This window comes from Cavia porcellus, unplaced genomic scaffold (assembly GCF_034190915.1).
Source record: "Cavia porcellus strain 051 isolate PalLab524CR breed Dunkin Hartley unplaced genomic scaffold, mCavPor4.1 scaffold_16, whole genome shotgun sequence".
Classification (NCBI taxonomy): Eukaryota; Metazoa; Chordata; class Mammalia; order Rodentia; family Caviidae; genus Cavia; species Cavia porcellus.
This window is the reverse complement of record NW_026947499.1, coordinates 57,794,389-57,813,391: the sequence shown is the minus strand read 5'-3', so window position 1 is coordinate 57,813,391 and position 19,003 is coordinate 57,794,389. Positions and strand designations below refer to the sequence as shown.

The 19,003-nt window shown below is 39.7% G+C and overlaps 1 protein-coding gene across 3 annotated transcripts in view; it reads right to left on the bottom strand.

The window, feature by feature from the left end:
- Ddx43 (DEAD-box helicase 43) overlaps nucleotides 1-10,570 on the bottom strand; it is a 31,170-nt gene extending 20,600 nt beyond the window's left edge. For 2 of the 3 annotated variants that reach the window (XM_003477899.4, XM_063226889.1), the window contains exons 1-4: nucleotides 10,190-10,570; nucleotides 7,390-7,445; nucleotides 3,615-3,741; nucleotides 1,856-1,987 (exon numbers count right to left, since the gene is read on the bottom strand). In XM_003477899.4, coding sequence (XP_003477947.1) covers nucleotides 1,856-1,987; nucleotides 3,615-3,741; nucleotides 7,390-7,445; nucleotides 10,190-10,439 — 565 coding nt within the window. In that variant the 5' untranslated portion in view covers nucleotides 10,440-10,570. The remainder of the gene's footprint in view (nucleotides 1-1,855; nucleotides 1,988-3,614; nucleotides 3,742-7,389; nucleotides 7,446-10,189) is intronic. The other variant, XM_063226890.1, reaches the window with a different exon arrangement.
- Between the last annotated feature and the right edge of the window lie 8,433 nt (nucleotides 10,571-19,003).

Sequence of the window (19,003 nt, the reverse complement as noted above, 5' to 3'; positions counted from 1 at the left end):
ACTCTGAAATTGTCAAAAGAACACTTGAAGCCACAGGCACAGGCAAAGACTTCCTCAGCAGGACTGTAATAGCATAGAAACAGTAAGGAAGAACAAAAAAACAGGACTATACACATTAAATTCAAAGTTTCTGCACAAGCTACATATATCAAATTCAAAGTTTCTGGGATTATAGGCATGTGGTGGCACATGCCTATAATCCCAGCATGCAGGAAGCTGAAGCAGGAGAATCACTGTGTTTTGAGGTCACATTTGGCCACATAGTGAGATCTTGTTTCAGAAAATCAAAAAAGGAAAAAAGTGTTTCTTCACATTAAGGGAAACTGAGTGAACAGATGATTTACAGAATGGGAGAAGATTGTTGCCAGTTATTCTTCCAACAGAGGATTAGTATTTAGAATATATAAAGAATAAAGAAAAACCCCACCAGCAAGCATGGTGGTGTGTACCTGTAATCCCAGGAAGCCGAGGCAGGAGGTGGTGTGTACCTGTAATCCTTAGGAAGCTGAGGCAGGAGGATCACCATGTCTTCAAGGCTAGCTTGGGCCACATAGTGAGTTCAAGGCCAGTAAGAACTATACAGCAAGACCCTATCTCAAAACCAGATCAAATTATACCAAACCATACCAAACCCACCAAAAACACAAAAAGCCCAATCAATAAATGGGGAACACTTCTTAAAAGAAGTACAAAAGCCTAATAAGTACACCAAAAAATGTTACACATCTTTAGCCATGAGGGAAATGAAAATCAAATCTCATCTAAGTCATCAAAAATACAAACAACAATGAACACTGGCAAGGATTCAGGCAAAAACGAACACTTGACACTGCTTTGGGAGAATTCCATCATTAAGGAAATCAGTATGGAGGATCCTCAAAAAACAAAAAAATAGAACTACCAAAAAGAAAAAAAAGAGCTACCCTTTGATCCAGATAGAACACAACTTGGCAATACCTGAGCCAATGAAACTCTCTGCACTACAGGGACACCTGCATACTCATGATTTCTGCAGCACAATTCCCAACACTGTACTAACATATGGAAACCTAGGTGTCCATCAACAGAAGAATCAACAATGGAGACATGGCATACATGCACAATGGAGTATTAGTGAGCCACAAAGAACAAGATTCTGGTTTGCAGGAAAATGGATGGATGTGGAGAGCACCGTGTTGAATGAAATAAGCCAGACTGAGAGACACAAATATCATTAGTTCTCTCTTCTATGTGAAATCTTAAAAAAGATGACAAGAAAGCAGAAGTAGGTAATACGGAGATAGATATGGGCAAAATATATTACACTTATTGAAACTTGCCCAAAAATGTGTAATGGGAGGGAGAGTGGGGCAAGATGGATGATAGGACACAGGCAAAAGTGATCAATGTGTATTATATGCATGTATGAATCTGCTAAAATAAAACCAAGTAACCTGAATATTCAATAAAAAAAATTTTAAAACTTCTTGCTTCTCAGGATTTAATGCGTCTCTCTTTCTGGGGGCCACTGCTAGCTATGTCAGTTTTTGATCAATCACAGCAAAAATGTTAACTTATGATTGGTATATTTATTTTCTTCACATTTCTTCCTTGGGCCTAATATTCTATTTTATCAGTATTTTGTAGTGAGTTATCTCAAATTTTAAGACAAGGTATAAATAAATTTAATAGTTTTCCACTTGAAAAATAAACCACAGGGTAAGTATAAATGATCATGATCTAAAGAATAAACAAATCATTTTTCTATTTTGCATTTTGATTATATTACTAAAAATCAGGCAGACATTAGAGAATACGAACTGAAGGTAAAAAACAATACTAACACCACATGTAAGTGTCAGGATACAGCACTGACCTGCCCACTTTTTTTTTTCCCATTTTGAAGCATCCTCTCGGATTTTATCCCAATTTATCAATGGCTGATATTCTGTAACATTATGATTTGAACTTACATCTCTTCCAACAGAAGGCTGGAATGCAACAATATCTGTTAAAAAAATTGTACCTAGTTAGTTTTACAATAAATCCTACCAGTATAAAATCCCCAAAGGCATGTTTTCTATTTTGTATTTATTAATAATCAGACAATAATTCTTGAAATATAAAATTTGACATTTTTGCTGCCTAGTGGATGAGGCCTTGGTTCAATCGTCAGCAAAACAAAACAAAACAAAACGAGGTGTGTTTACACTATGTTATCATGACATTCTGGTCATGGTTTTTGTTATTTTTTGACTTTAAAAATTTTAATTTATTGAAGAAGGAAAAAATAGCATGAAGAGCTTAGTGTACACTAAAATATTGTCATATTACTTAGTCTTGGTGGGTTTTTTGTTGTTGTTGTTTTGTTTTTCTGTATTTTTGAGACAGGGTTTTGCTATGCAGTTCAAGCTAGTCCTAACTTGCTTTGTAGCCCAGGTTGTCCTTAAACTCGCAGTAATCCTCCTGCCTCAGCCTCCCAGGTACTGGGATTACAGGTGTGTGCCACCATGCCCTGCATATTACTTAGTCTTGAGGCTAACAGATGAGAAAATGGAACCTTAGAGATTATGATTTCTTCTGAGAAATTCTTTTTTTTTGAAGGCAGTAAAATATAACAGAACAAGACGGAACAAAGCCAATTTAGACAGTGTAGTGAAATTGGTACACAACTTCATAGCAGGTTACTGAGATAACAGTAATAGGTACCACAGTATATCTCGTTATCTTCATAATAGTTGTTCTTTCAACCATGTATAGCAAAATAAAACAAAATACAGAACATTATAGAGCTTATCAAAACAGAATATTGAATAGAGTAATATAATTAATCACAATAAAACAAAAGAGTGGTAAAAATATTTGCCTTCAAAGAGATGATAGAAGGAAATCCCTCTTATTTGCTGTATTGCATATGGTCAACCTCCCAAGAGATGCTCAGATCTTTGGCTCCCATTTGCTAATGGGAGGGGAGGTGGAACGTTTGATTCTTAGCCTGTGCACCAGTAGTCTCACTACCACTTAGCAGTGAAGCAAGCTGGTTGCTTGGTTTCCCAGTGCCCTAAGTTCCAACATGGTGTAGGTCTCAGGAGATGCTGGTGGTTCTTACCCTGGGGCAACTGCAGCCTGCTACACCATAGCCGTTATCAGGGAGGTGAGCTGGTTGCTTGGTTTCCCAGTGCCCTCCCTTCTGAGAAATTCTAAGAAGCACCACTGTCATCTGAGCCAAAATGTTCTTTTTATTTTCATGTTGCATCTAGAATTTTTCTCTAAACAGATTTTTAAAATACTAGTTTTGAAGTCACTCCTGCCTTTAGTGAAGGAACAAGAGTCAGAAGCCCAGGACCAACCTTACCTTTAATAGTAAAGTGAGTGTAGTAAAGGGTCATTTGATTTTTCCTTACCTATGGCTGAAAGTTATACTGGGCTTAACCCTTATATTAAGTAGTCATGAATATTAACTAGCTGCAGTCTAAGGAAAGCAAATAATCTGGGCTTTCACTAGAAAAATAGTGTATGACCAGATTATAGAAATCTAGAGCTTTGTATCAAGAAAGGATTCCGGTATGGTGGCTTGTAACACTAAAAGAATTTTTTAAAATTTTAAAGGGCTTCAGTAGGCAAAATTTACTTACCAACTCTGTATTCAGGACTGTAATTTTCTTGTTCTTTAACAAAGTTATCTATCATTGTTTTTGCTTTTGTCTGCATTGCCTTGTTGCCAAAAATTTTGACTTCTGCCTCAGAATTTCCTTTTATTATCTATATATAAGGGGAAAAATAGGTGAGGATAAAGTCTCACACCCAACCATTCTTCAACTTCATATGTCATAAACATAAATGTAGTATTGCTGTCACGGTCTAATTTCTAGCTTGAGAGTGATGCTACTTCTTTTCATTGTGGGATGTATTTTCTGGTTGTTTGAGAAAGGAACAGGGTTATTTGTGAGCTTAAAAAATGTTTAGAAATTAAATTGAGACAATCCTGTCAGAGGAAAAACTAATATTGGTTCATTAATACTAACCCAAGAATCTCCAATCCTAGGACTACAGACTGGTACCAACCCAAAGCTTATTAGGAATTGAGAAGCAAAGCAGGAAGTGAGCAGCAGGTAAACTAAGCCTAATTTGTATTCACAGCTGGTCCTGTTGCTCCCATTACTAAACTCTGCCCTCTGCCAGGTCAGCAGAGCCATTAGATTCTTAAAGAAGTGTCAACTCATAGATTGCATGCTCATCATTAGAATCTAATGTCTGATGACTCTAGGTGGAGCTAAAGCAGCGATGCTAGCACTGGGAAGAAGCAGCAAACACATTAACATTAGCAGAGAGGTCTGACTGGATAATAATAAATCAATTATAGGCAGACTCATCAAAATCCTATCACTGAGTGGGAAGTGACAGGGTGAATTTTGGTAGCAGACTTTTTAGTGGCAAGTGAGTTCATGTGCTTCAATTGCAGCTGGTAGAAGACTTCAAGTCAGAATCCAACACTTACTTTAGTCTGCATATGGCCACCCATTATTTTATTCACCAATTTCCATTCATGCATCTTTCCTGCACTGCACACTTGTCTCAATTTGGGTAAACTCACAAGCTAACACTGGTGTCCCCTTGTATGTAACTTTTGGAATGGCACTATTTATGTTGTATTATTGAGTACTGGAAATGTTTAACTTTTTTTCATTTGTACAGGGGCTCACAAAGAGTTTGTCTTAAATTTCAGAGACTTAGGACTTGGGACTTTTCAGCAATGCTGAAACTGCTAGGACTTTGGCAGCTCTTAAGAGATGGGCTAAATGCCTTCTACATAAAGGGGGCCAGGGCTGAAGTTATGGTTTATGTCTGGATGTGCCCCCAAAGCCTCATGCAGTCATAGAGGGGGGTGGGCTTTTCAGAGGTGGCTGAATCTAGAGTTTCTGATGATTCATGGTCCAATGCTGAAATTAAGAGTATGAGTGCTACACTCACTTTAGGGTGGGTAGCCTGCATACAATATGAGGGACAGAAAGAGGCCTTATCTGCTCCATTATTGCTTTTGCTGTTTTCTGCCACCATGAACTGTTGGCCATCTGCCATGTGCCACCCTGCCTCGAAGCCAATCAATTATGGACTGAAACCTCTATAGACCATGAGCTAAACAAACTTTTCAAAAAAAAAAAAAAAAAACCCTAACCCTAGCCAAAGTGCATGAAAATAAGTATCACTGGAGAACTTTTTTGAAAAGGGTGAAAGACCTACTGATAAGACAAATTGCCAACAGAAAGAAAGCTGCTTTTAAACGAAAGTATCAAGAGTACTGCTTATTTCATGGGTTTAATGCAACAGGTGATTCACATTTTCCAAGCCTCTTTGTATAATAATATATGGCGACCAGCTATCTAATGAAGCCATGAAATCTATCACGTGGAGACCAAGCATCCTGTATTAAAAGGCAAGCCTCTGGAGTTTTTCAGAGCAAAATAACTGAACATGAAGAACAGAAGCAATTATTGAAGGCCATTGCTTCATCAACTAGTCTGCACTGAGAGCATCATTCTTAGTGGCTAACTGCACTGTGAAAGCTAAGAAACCCTCTACCACTGAAGAGTTGATCTTGTCTGCCATTAAAGACATTTGTTATGAACTTTAGGAAACGCAGTTTGAAGGGTAACACACATTTCTCTTTGACCCATACCATAATTAGACAAACTGATAACTAATGAGTTATCACGGTATACAATCCAGGTTGTCTACTGACATTAACAAGACAACAATACATTATTTTGTGCCACGTTATCTTTTAGGAGGATGTGCACGAGGATATGTTTCTTGCACTTTAGTTGCCAGCCAACAGCTGCAGAACTATTCAAGTCTTTTAATGATTACATACCAGGAAAATGGAATTGGTCATTTTATGAAAATGGAATTGGTATATGCACAGATGGAGCAGCTGTCATGAGGATATGGCTTTCTGTTTTACTACTTTGGCCCAAGAGTAGTCTGAATGAGTCTACCCACCATGTCAGGCACACAGAAAAGAAATGCTGGCTAGCTGAAAAATACTACCTGATCTTAACAACGTTTTGTAGGACATTATTAAAATTATTATCTACAGAGCACATGCTGTTAACTCATGTCTGTCTATGGAGTTCTATGAGGAGATTGATCCAGAGCACAAATGTCCTCTCATACATAAAAGTTGGGACAGCTTTCTAAAGATAGCTCATTGGCCATAGTTTTTGAGTTATGAGAGCCACTTCAGTAATTTCATTTTTAAAAAATTCACCACAGGAAGGACATTAGAGTGACACAGAACAGATTGCAAAACTCGTTTACTTGTGCAACATATTCAACGTGCTCAACAAGCTCAATATGTCACTCCCAGGGAAAAATGACAACTGTGCTCAAGTTGGCAGATTAAGGTGGTTGTATTCAAAGCAAATTGAAATTGTACTGTGATTTTTTTTTTGTCTTTTTCCTTTTTATTGGTACCAGGGATTGAACTCATGACTGCCTGCTTGCAAGACAGATGCTTTATGCCGCTGAGCTAAATCCCCAGTCCCTGTACTGTGATTTTTGAGGTTTGGAACATTTGCAGAGATTTTGAAAGAGACTAACCCAGGACCTCTTTTTCCCCGTTGGTGCATAATAACCCATCTCAGCATTCAGAAAAGTTTGAACATTACTCCCAAAGAACCCTCCAAACTGGAAAGGAATGGATCTACAACCCTTTTAGGCCAGTTGAATCAACTTTGTGCTAGAAAAGGATTAACTGCTTGAGATTGCAAATGATGCGTTAAAAGTAAGTCTGAGACAACTTCAAATCTCCATACAAATGTGGATTGAAGGTAGAATATTTTTTGAGATTTCCACAAAAGCATGGAAAAGCTTGCATCCATTTCCAACATCCTATCTTTGTGAAGCAGGGTTTCACAGTGATAGCAACCGAAACGAGCTTATGGATTAGACTGGACATAAACACACAGTTTGGGTGTCACTGTCTCCTATCACACCTAGATGGGACTCTCTAGCTGGATGGGATTTCCCATGAGAAGGACAGGATACAAATGAGGCTAGCATAAAGAGAGGTGAGTATCACAGAAGAAAACCTGAGATTTCTGGTTTGAAAACTCAGTGACTGACGCTGTATACTTTTACTAACACTGGGAAAGTGGGAGTATGTCAAAGTTTAAAGCAAGCAGCTCAGGCAGGGAGTCATTTTGGGCATGATGAATGTCCCATTGAGATATTCTTAAATGAAGATTACATTTGAAGTATTTTCAGCTCTAAGGTTCACAGCAAAAACCACGGCTCTGGCAAACTCAGCAGTACGAGAACTTCAGCAACTCACAGCAGTATGTTAATAGCTAAACAGGAACTACAATTAGGTGAACTATGCTTAAGGGTTTAAGAGTATAGATGATTTACCTGTATTTTTGTATTTGTTGTACTTTGGATTTCTTTTATTTTTGATCCACCACGGCCTGTTGTTTTTTTAAAAAAGGAACATATAGTTGAAATCAATACACTGGATTTACCTACTTCCCTCAAAGAACTTTGTCTGTCTCATCTCTAAATCATTGTTAGAAAGACTCCAAAGTTTGAGGCAGGAAGATTGCAGTTCAAAGCCAACCTGGGCAATTTAGTGAGATCTTGTCTCAAAACAAAATTTAAAAGGAGAGGGAAAATAATTGCATGGACATTTTCCAAATGACGTACAAACAGCCAACAGGCAACTTCATTAATCAAGTAAATGCAGATTAAAACTGCAACAAGATACTCCTTTATACCTGTTAGGCTGGCCACTATTAAAGACAAATTTAACAAATGTTGGAGAAGATGAGAGGAAAATGAAACTCTTATGCACTGTTGCAATTTTAAAGTTATATAGTCACAATGGAAAACAGTATGGAAGTTCTTCAAAAAATGTTTTTAAATTACCATATAATATAGCAGACCCACTTGCGGGTATGTATCTGGAAGAATTCACCACAGAATGTCAAAGTGATATTTTGCATATCTGTGTTTGTAGAAGCATAATTCACAGTACTCAAGGCAGAAGCAAATCAAGCATAGTAGCACATGCCTGTAATCACAGCTACTCAGGAGGCTGGGGCAGGAGAATCTCAAGTTCAAAGCCAGCCTGGACAATTTACTTTAAAAACTTAAAGCTGTTGGTGGTAGATATAACTGGGGACATAGCTCAATGACAGAATGCCTCTGGATTCAATCCCCAGCACCACCAAAAAAAAAAAAAAAAAAAAAAAAAAAAAAGGAAAAAAGTAGAAGCAACCTCTTTCATCAAAAGTTAAGTGGATAAACACCATTTGGCACATATACAAAATAATGAAGTAATACCATTTTCAGCTTTTAAAATATATATATATAATATATATATATATATATAAATTGTACACAGTGCATCACACTTCATGTTATATTTTAAAATACATGATGTTTGTTTTATTCACATGTGCTGCTGAACTAAGCATCTATTCAGCTTTGAAAAGCAAATCCTGTCACATGCTACAAAATGGACTAAACTTGAGGGCATTAATGCTGAATAAGTCAATCATAAAAAATAATTACTTTAGCACTCTATAGTATCTAATATAATCAAATCCAGAATAGCAGTTTCCAGGAAGGGGTTCAGGGAGTTCTGTAGTGGGTATAGTTTTAGTCATGCAAGTTCTAGAGCTCTGAGCCACAACCTTGTGCTTACCATTAATACTGTATTGTACACTTAAAATTAATAAGGTGGTGCTGGCATCGTACAGTAATGGTAGAACTTTTGATTAACACCTGCTGTGCTGATCCCCTGGGGGGGAATAAACTTGTTGATTTACTACAATAAAAAACATAATTCAATGTCTGTAACCAGTAGCACTCTGGGAGGTGGAGGTAAGATGATTATAAGTTCTAGCCCAGCCTGGGTGAATTAGACCCTGTCTCAAAATTAAATATAAAGAAAGGGCTAGAGATGTAGCTCAATATGAAGGCCCTAAGTTCAATAATCAGCACTACCACTATTAAAAAAAAATTGGACCCGACGGTGGGTGTGAAGTTTAGTGCGGGTGTAAGACCCTAGCATTTATGGAAGCGTTAGATTTGCTTTTCAGCACAAAGTAAAGAAAAATAAAAAAACTGGACCCAAATGCAATATCAAATGAGGACCCTGTATCACAGTGCTATTATTTTACAGATGCTTAGTAGGTCCTGCGAACTGATTTTTACTGCAGACCTAGTGGCTCTTTTATGCAGGATCATTCTTCAGACCTTTGGTGCCTGAGCCTTGTGAGGGGCTTAGGAATTTCTGTATTGTCTAGCGATTAAGTGTTATAATGCACTATTTAACAGCAGCTTACAAAATCTGTTCATTTTCTCAGAGCAGGTTTTTAAAAAGCAAAAAATAAACTCTCGTAGATGAAAAAAAATCTTGTGATTCATACTATTTTTTTTTTTTTACAGTGCTAGAGATTGACCCGAGTGTGCTGAGTTCCATCCCTACTCCTTTTATTTTGAGACAGTGTTTTTCTAAGCCATCCAGGCTGGTCTAGACCTTGCCAGCCTCCTGCCTCTGCCTGCTAAATTACAGCCTGAACCATGGTGCCAGGCAATACTCAGTCTTAAGGGTAATATATTAATAATCATCCTAATATTGAAATGCATCTTTCTAAAAAAAGCCAATTTGTAAAACTCAACACATACAGGAAAAAAAAGATGCTGTATCGCAACAGATGAATTATCCTGTAATGAAAGTTAAACTAAAAGAAAGACATGGCTGATGCTCTGCATTGCCCTATGTTAATATCCTACATCCCTTTTTGGAATAACAGCTCTGGATGGTACTCACAGAATAAGAAACTGTTTTCAACACTTTTGTTGTTCTTTGGTAGTAAACTGTCAAAAACAAAACAAAACAAAAAAACCCAAAAACCAAAAACCAAAACAAAACAAAAAACCAAAAAACAAAAGACACAAACCCCCAAAAGAAAAACAAAACCCCTTATCTTTTAGCATCCCTTTTAATCCTAAAAATTTCACCAGTTTTTAGGCGTTTCACTCTCTAAAACACTTTATAAACATCAAAAGATAGATTAAATGATACTCTGGCACCAGAAGGTCTCGTACATGGCCCGGGTGGAGACTTGGGGTATAGCCAGGTGGCAGCCGCCCCTGGAGTCAGGCGCTAGAGGGTCCCGGCCCGCCCACGCCCGGCCCTGCTCACCGACCACTGCGCCCACCAGGTCGCTCTTCACAGCGAAGCAGAGCGGCGGTTCCCGGTGACCACCGGCCACAGCCTCCGGGAGGCCAGCGGGCTCCCTCCAGCCACCCCCTCTGCCGCCCCGACGCCCTCTCCGACCTCTTCCATTCGGGCTTTCTGTCGGCCTCCTGTCTGAGGCCAGGCACACTGTCGAGCTTCCTCGCGAAGCCGCTACCCAAGTGGAGGCGTTGGCACCTGCTTCCCGCGTAGACATGGCTCTGTGAGGATTCGCGTGCGCCTCAGCTCACGTCCAGCCCCACTCCACCTAGTGGCGAAGAAATGGAATCACCTACAACGATGAGCGCGCAGACCCCGCTTAAGTAGCCTGCCCCAGACCGGCGCCTATTCTTGCTGCTCAGTCATTGGTCGGCGAGCTTTGTGGGCGGGACCTTCCCTGTTCGGCCAATCCGCTTTCTTAATCGTCGAAGGTTTTCCCGTGCTAAGTCACAAGGTTTCTTTTTAAGGCTGGCGTTTGTTTTTTGAACCTGGGCTTCTCTAAAGCTGTGGTCTTGCACCTGACTTATACTCCACCATCCTAAATTCCCCATATTACAGCGCCTTGGAAGCATTTATTTGTTTTCGGTACTAACGATTGCACCTGGGTGGGCTTTGAAACTAAGCTACATCCCTATGCTTGTACACCCAGCTCGCCATTGCTTTTGTCAAACATGGTTTTGCACAACTGCATAGACAGGGCTTGAATTTGCAATTCTCCTGGCTCAACAAATGAAACAACTCCCCACACTTGATCTGATCTTAGTTGAATGGGTTAAATAAATCACATCAGTTAACTATAGTAACTCTCTAAAGATGTGAATGAAGTACTATTGGTGTATCTAAGAAGTAGATAAAAATATCAAATAAATGTTGTATATTTACTTCCTATTTCTCTCTTAACTTTTTTTTTGCATTGGCGATCAAAACGGGGGGGGGGGTCCTGTAACACATCCCGGAGCCTTTTTTTTTTTTTTTTTTTTTTTTTTTTTTTTAAGTTGTGAGGCCGGGATCTTGCTAAATTGCCCAGGCTGAGTTTAAATTTATGATCCTCCTACCTCCGTCTCAGAGTAGCTGGGATTACAAGCCTTTCCAGTTTCTAAAGTTCCCAGTTGTAGCTTTCTTTTCTTTTAATATCTTTGCCTGGCATTGATAGTGGAGTAATGCTGGCCTCTTAGGTCTCTTTTAGTAAGTAGAGACAGAGGGACTATTTCCTAGTTTATTTTGAGTGCTCTCTGAAAGTAAACTTGAACTTTCAGTATTAGTGGTGCAGGAATGTATATTCATCCATTGAAACAAATGTAGCATTCTGGTGAGATATTGGTGGATCACACTATCTGTGATCAGGGGGCTGGTGAGTTAATGAGAATATCTCCTTCCACCTTGGCGTTGCTTTGATTTTAAAATTGGTTTTAAAAGTAATTTTAAAGAAAGCTTTTGGTTTTGTTTTGTGTTCAACTGGATCAGCCAATTCCTTCTGCTTTGGGCGACTGATTAGCAAATGACCAGATTTTATTACTGTTTTCTCCCAGGATGAGGATGGGAAGAAAAGGAATACCTAAAACCTCAGTTCTAAGTAATATAAACCTTTGTAGTTTTCTATATTTAATTTAAAAAAAAAAGATTCTTTTCCTTTTTTATTAGCACATGTTTATGATACATAGTAAATCCGTTTATCATGAAGAATAGGTAGAGAAAGTCATCATGGCTTCATCCTTTTTACTTCCCTTTCCTTCTCCCTGTTTATGTCTTCCCCAGATTGTACTTTTCTGTATTTAAACTTTTAACAAATAGAGAAAAGTCCACTTTTTCTATGGGAGTTCTGTGATAATCCCTTATCCTTGACACCAACCCAGTCTAGACTAATGTAGAAGGGCTTTCACAAAATGAGCTTTGAAACAAAACAAAACAACCCCGAATCCAAACCAAAACAAGCATAAACTCCATCCGTCTGCCACCTATTTCCCTTTTAGACACTCACTGAAAAGATCAGAAAACTCAGTGGAGAGCAAATGGCTCAGGGGGTCTTGTTTCTCATTTGTTATGGCTTGTGTCTAGATGTTCCCCAAAGCTTCATGTGGTCATAGATGGGGTTCTTCATAGGTGACTGTATCTAGGGTGTGTGATGCTGGGTTCAGGGATGTGATGCCAGAATTGATTCATCGTGTGATCCTAGAATCAAGGCTGCCCCACCTTGGCTGAGTGTTAACTCCCCTAAAGGTAGGTAGCCCGGTAGGATATAAGGCACAGAAAGAGGGTTGATGCTTCTTCCTTGTTGCTTGCTGCTTTCCTGCCTTCTGCTCACCATGAACTGTTTCTCCTTGGTGATGCCCCTCTGCCATGCCCCTGTGCCTTGGAACCAGCCAACTAAGAAGTGAAAGCTCTACGAACTGTCAGCTACAATAAACCTTTCCTCCTATAATTTTAGATGTTGGATATTTTGTCTCAGCAATGAAAAAAGTAACCAAGACACTGCCTTTGGGAAGAAAGGCTCCCACCTGCCTCTTCCTGCCAGACTGGAACCCCAGGGACTGACCCCTTGGGTCTGGCCAAGCTTCACCCCAAAGTGCCCTGAACTCCTGGTCAAGAAGTAGTTGGGGGTTCTGCGCTCAGTCAGCTTGGCTGTACCAGCATTTCCAGGTGACTCATAAATCTCTAGGTTCCACAGACCTACCATTTGCATGGCCTAGATGGGGTGTGGATTGCGTGGGGTATGGGGTGGGTATGCAGTGGGGTAAGGGTGGGGTGTGGCAGGGCTAAGGATGTGGTGATAGTTGTGGGTTGTAGGTTATGCAATATAGGGTGGGATATGGAGTATGGAGGTGGTGAGTGGGGTGTGATATGGGCTGGGTTATGATAGAGTTATTTCCAAAAGATGAAAAATATTAACAAAAGATGAGAAATATAAAATAAAAAGCGGCCTTTATTCTGAGAACACGGAGAGAGATGACCGGCACCCCACCGTTGGCGTCCGGCGATCTCTCCGGCGGACACGCGGCGTGGGGGCCTGTAAATAACCTCGGTTTGGGGTGGAACCTAAGGCGGGCATTAGGGATACACAGGTAGCCCATTGGTCCTAGGTTTGGCGCCATATGTAAATTCCCAGGGGCGGGAAGATGGCGTCACAGGTAACTTCCTAGGGGCAGGGTAAGATGGGGCTTCCTGCTTCCAGTTGTGGCTTTCCTGGCTACAGTGTCCTGTCTGGGCCAAACCTTTCAGGTTACAGGTGTGGGGTTTGTTATGTGAGATGTGTAGTGTGGGATGTGGTGAGTAGTGGGGGAGTTGATGTTTGATGTTGTGTGGGGGGTGCAATGGGAGCGGGGAGAGGCTTCCTCTGTTCTTGGAGAGCTAACACTGAGCTCATTGCCAGGAACCCACTTTCTTCCAGGATAGCCTGGTGCTCCAGACACTCCGATATTGAGTTGAACATTTTCCATCAGAATCCAGGCCAACACTTTGGGACTGGGGAACCCTGGTCATGGGAACACCCCTTTGGGATTCTCTTTCTCGTGTACCTGAAGCTGGCACTTTTTGATGGTATACCTATGATTTGCTGGGCTCTTTTCTCACTTAATCCTGAGAAACTCCTGCAGACATTGTGTTCCTGTTTCACAGTTGCAGATACTGAGTCTGAGTGCCTCTGCACTTGGGAAACCCCTGGGTGGGTGTGAAGCCATCACTTTCTGCTGTACCCAGAGGGCTCCTGGCAGGGGCTCGGGCCTGAGCAGAGAGAGAAACTTGCTGATTCTCCCTGAATTGAGGCAGCAACTGTGGCCTATGATTATTATAGAGAATATTGTAAACAGGCGTATTAGGCAGAAGACAGCAGGCTAGGCTGGGAGGGACTTGACCCTAGAGTCAAGATGAGCGGGGTCCTGGTCAGATTCACAGGAGCCTGAGATCAAGACTTAACAAGAACCAATTAAGTCCAGGATGGTGACAAGTGAGGTAATAATCAAGGTGATGTTGATGACTGTAACAACTTCTGCCACTATCTGGAAATGTTTTTTTCCCACTCACTTCGTTCTTTTAATAAACCTAGTCAAAAAGTCCCTTTGGTAACTCTCAGATCCCCTCCCAACTATCTGGAGCCATTTCTTTGTAATAAACACTCCTCTTTGTCTCCCTCTTTTGTACTTGATTTAATTCTTTAACTTCATCATATGCTGATTCAAGTTATGCTGTATCCAATAATTGTGGATTAATGTATTTATTGCATAAATATAGAGAAAATAAAATCATAACTTGAGATAAATTTATCCCTGCCAAGTTTTTTATAGGCAGATATCCATGATTCCACTGCATATTTAATTTTACACTTTGACTTTTTCTTTTAAATTTCATAAAGTAAGCGTTTCTCCAGAAGACTGAGGCAGAAGACTGGCCAGTTTAAGCTCAGACTGGGCATTTTAATGAGACACTATTTTAAAATAAAAATGAGACAGTACATCCTGTCTCCCCCGTTAAAGACCCCCAAATCCTAGTAGACCTGTCAAGCCTGCTTTTCTGAAAAAGTGCCAGACTCCTGATGGCATCCAAAGGCTCAACCCCAGAAGACAGTAGTCAGCAAGTGAAAGGAGATCCTTCTGGCAGGCAAAGGAGAAGGAGAGAGTGGAAGAGCTGCTCACTTCAGAGAAGTTCGAGGAGATAGAACTTACGCCAGAGACACTCAAGGTGCTGCACAGATGGAGGCAACCCTCCATGTGCTGAGTACCAATCTCTCTGAGTGAGACCCAAGGAAATCAGGGAGGCACTGAGAGCCAGGTGATCTTCTTAGACCTGGATTAACAGAGATTAAGCAGAAACCTGACAAAATCATGGGTGTTCTTAAAGTTTTGTTTGCAAGAGTGTTCGGAATTGAAAGAAAGATGGCAGACTCCACCTTTCTTGCTTTGTGTCCACCAAGGGTCCTGAGGGTTGTGTTGACCCTGGACCTGTTTTACACTGCACTTGCATCACATGCAAACCCACCCATCTGGTCACTTGAGCTTCCTCCTGCTTTTCCAGGTAATGATATTGAGCATGACTAGGAGATCTTTTAACTCTGGGTGGTGCTTCAGGGACATTGGGTATTACTGACTTTCTGGACTACCTATGGGAATTATGAACAGTATGTTTTGCTTTTTTTTTAAATAAAAGTTTTGCTATATCGTTCAGACTGGTCTTGAACTCACAGTGTAATCCAGGCTGGCCTCAAACTTGCAGTGATTCACCTGCCTCAGCCTCCGGAGTGCTGGGATTACAGGTGTGCCCTCCATGCTGGTCCAAACAGTTCTTATTGTTAAATTTCTTCTGGAAATACTAAGCCACTAGAGCCATACACATTAGCACTCAGCACATGACACTACAAGACTACATCCTGTTCCCCTAAGGATGAAGAGTAATACTTAATATTCTAAATAGACATCAATCACCTTGGGTTGGTGAACCAACCCTCCTCAACCCAACCCCTCTAGGCACATCCTTGTCTGCTCCTGTGTGCTTGCTATGTGACTTGTTTCCCCATTTGATCCCCATTTAATCAATATTACCCAAAATTGTATACTTATTAGTTGACCTAAGTTTTGGTCCACCTCACACCCATCCTATGATTTGCCATTGGATCAACATTATCTAAGTGACTATACTTGTAATCTTATTGATCGATTATAGTTTTGTCCCATAAACCTGCCTCACCTTGTGGCTTTGTTCAATAAAACACCCTTGAGAAGTGAGGTTGTTGGGCGACCCACTTTCAGGTTCTCTTCTGTCCTTCTTAGACAGAAGATTTCTTTCTCTCAATAAATTTTTTCTACTCTAAAAAACCCCAAAAAACAACAACAAAAAACACCCAAAACAAAAACAAAAAACCCCACTACATCCGGTTGCTGTCTCCCAGAAAACAAGCTTCCACTAGATATCACCCCCCACCACATACACTGCTTGTGATGTGCAGTGAGGCTCTGGGTCGATGACACAAACCCAACCTCCTGTCACTTTCAAAGCTTGTATCACCATAGACCATTTGGACAGAATATTACTTGTGTCACACCACCTTTCACTTCATTTCATAAACCTTCCGATCAGGACTTTACTCCTGGCTGAAATTTGGCCCCCCAGGACTACAAAGCAATGAAGCACCACCTGACTGTGTCCCTGAATGGGCCAAGTCTGTAATACACTACAACCTCTGTGTTTAGTTCTCTATATCAAAACCATTTACAGCACAGTTATTGACAGGTATTATTCCTTTTGTCCAGCATTTTGCCAGAACTCAAAAGTTACAGGATTAATTGATGAAGATATGATTTTGTTTTAACCATATAGTTGTGTTATTATTTCACCCTGATCAGGATTGCTGAAGTAGATATACGTGTTGTCTTTGGTCTAAAAAGAAAAACTATAGGCTGGCTTCCGTTAAGGTTCTGAGTACTGTGCTGCCCCTGATTAAAGCAAAAAAATAAAATAAAATAAAAAGAGCTGAAGATAGAGCTGAGTGAGAAAGTGCTGGATTTAGTCCCCAGTACCTCAGATAGAAAAGGAAAAGGAAAAGAAATCCCTTTCCATGTTAAAATCACATACGGATTTGTGTTGTTTGGGTGGCCATTTAGGAGTGCAGTTTACATGTGATGTTTTCTAATAACTAGGGAACTGGTGTCACCCACATGAGCATCCCGGGCAGTGTGGGACCTGCCTGGCAAGCCCTCCACACCAGGGGTTTTGCCTGTGAAGACTCTGCATCAAGTTCCCCTGCAGGCAGAAGAGAGGAAAAACATTTTCCTTGAGCTATGTCCAAAAGTCTCTGTAATTTGTTTGTAATCTTTGACCTTTACTTTCATCAATTATATCTAAAGTAGAAACTTGACTATCAAGTAATTATGCTTCATGAAGTAATTTAAATGTTTTTAATCTTTAATTGTTTATATTTTGCTTTATTCAAGGGTTTACTCAGGCAGTGCTTTAGAGTCAATCCTTTTACATGAGACCAAACCTAAAAAGAAACCGATAGTGGTGAAGGAATAATCAACTTAACAATTTATTTATTTATTTATTTATTTTAATATTTTAAAATTTACACATTTTGGATTTTATTACTCCTTAGTTCTTATTACTTTTTTGGTGGGGGGAGAGAATAAAGTCAAATATGGCAAAACAAAGCTGTCAGTCAAAACCAAGGATAGACATAGCACATGATGTAGAACAGAGTACAAGGTTATTAACAATGGTTATCAACGTTGTCTCTTGTTTCCTTAAAAGGAATTGTCTATCTCGTTAGATATTATAAAGTTGGACAAAACAGTGGAGAACAAGACCAATAAAACTTAGGCATTGTGAACATTACAGGACTTCCAAAGGAGACAATAGTCAAACCAGAATGGGCATCTTAGTGAATCTTATTGCCTTCAAAGTAGTTGCCTATACCCTCAGACTTGATACTATCACACAGAATGGAACAGAGTCTAATCAGTCAAAACAAGATCGTGGGAGTATTACAGGACTTCAAAACAAGTTAATAGGAGATCGAAAAGAGTTACTATTATATATCCTAATTTTTTAAATTTTTCCCTTAATTAAAATATACATAAGAAATAGCTAAATAATTTTTTTAAAGAATAGTAGTTACCATAGTGTCTGTCTTTTTCCTTAAAATATTTGGATAAAACTTCATATACTATAGCTTCAAATATTTCCATATCAAGAAGCCCAGAATAAAGCCTTTCTAATTAATAAGTGAAAATTTTATAAGGCTTCAAGGCCACATAATGGGGAATCATGATTATCACATATTTTTATATATTTGAATCATTACTTACATTAGGGAAACTATTCGGTATTCATACATGCAAGATTGATTTATTTCACTTATGAGTATGGTCTCAAGCTGTGCCCATTTATTGATAAATATCTCAATGCGATCCTTCTTTATAGCTGAATAATACTCCATTGTATAGAAATACCACAACTTTTTTATCCATTCCTCAGTTGATGGACACTTGGGTTGTTTCCAAGATCTGGCGATTACAAATTGTGCTGCTATAAACATAGGTGCACATATATCACTGTGGTATGATGCTTTCAGTTCTTCTGGGAATATGCCTAGAAGTGGAATAGCTGGAATAAATGGGATTTCCAGTCCCAACTTTTTGAGAAACCTCCAGACAGACCTCCACAAAGGCTGTACCAGTCTACACTCCCACCAACAGTGCAGGAGAGTTCCTTTTTCCCCACAGCCTCTCCAGCATTTGTTGTTGTTGGTTTTCTTGATCCTGGCCATTCTTTCAGGAGTGAGATGGTATCTCAGTGTGGTTTTAATTTGCATTTCTCTAATGACCAATGATGATGAGCATTTTTTCATGTATTTATTTGCCATTTGCATTTCTTCATCTGAGAATTGCGTATTCATCTCAGATGCCCATTTTTGGATTGGATCTTTGAATTTTGGAGGTCTGAGTTTTTTTAATTCTTTATATGTTTTAGACAAGAGTCCCTTGTCTGAGAGAGAATTCACTAAAATCTTTTCCCAGTTTGTGGGTTTTCTTTTCACTATGCTGAAGATTTCTTTTGACATGCAGAAACTTTTTAATAAGAAGTGGTCCCAGTTATTGATTCTGGGGAGTATTTCCCGTGCAGTTTGAGTCCTGTTCATGAATTCTCTACCTACTCCTATGTCTCCAAGGTTTCTACCCAATTTGTCTTCCAATAGATTTAGCATTTCTGTTTTAATATTCAGATCTTTGACCCATTTAGATTTTAATTTAGTACATGGTGATAGACATGGGTCTAGCTTTAGTTTTCGGCAAATGG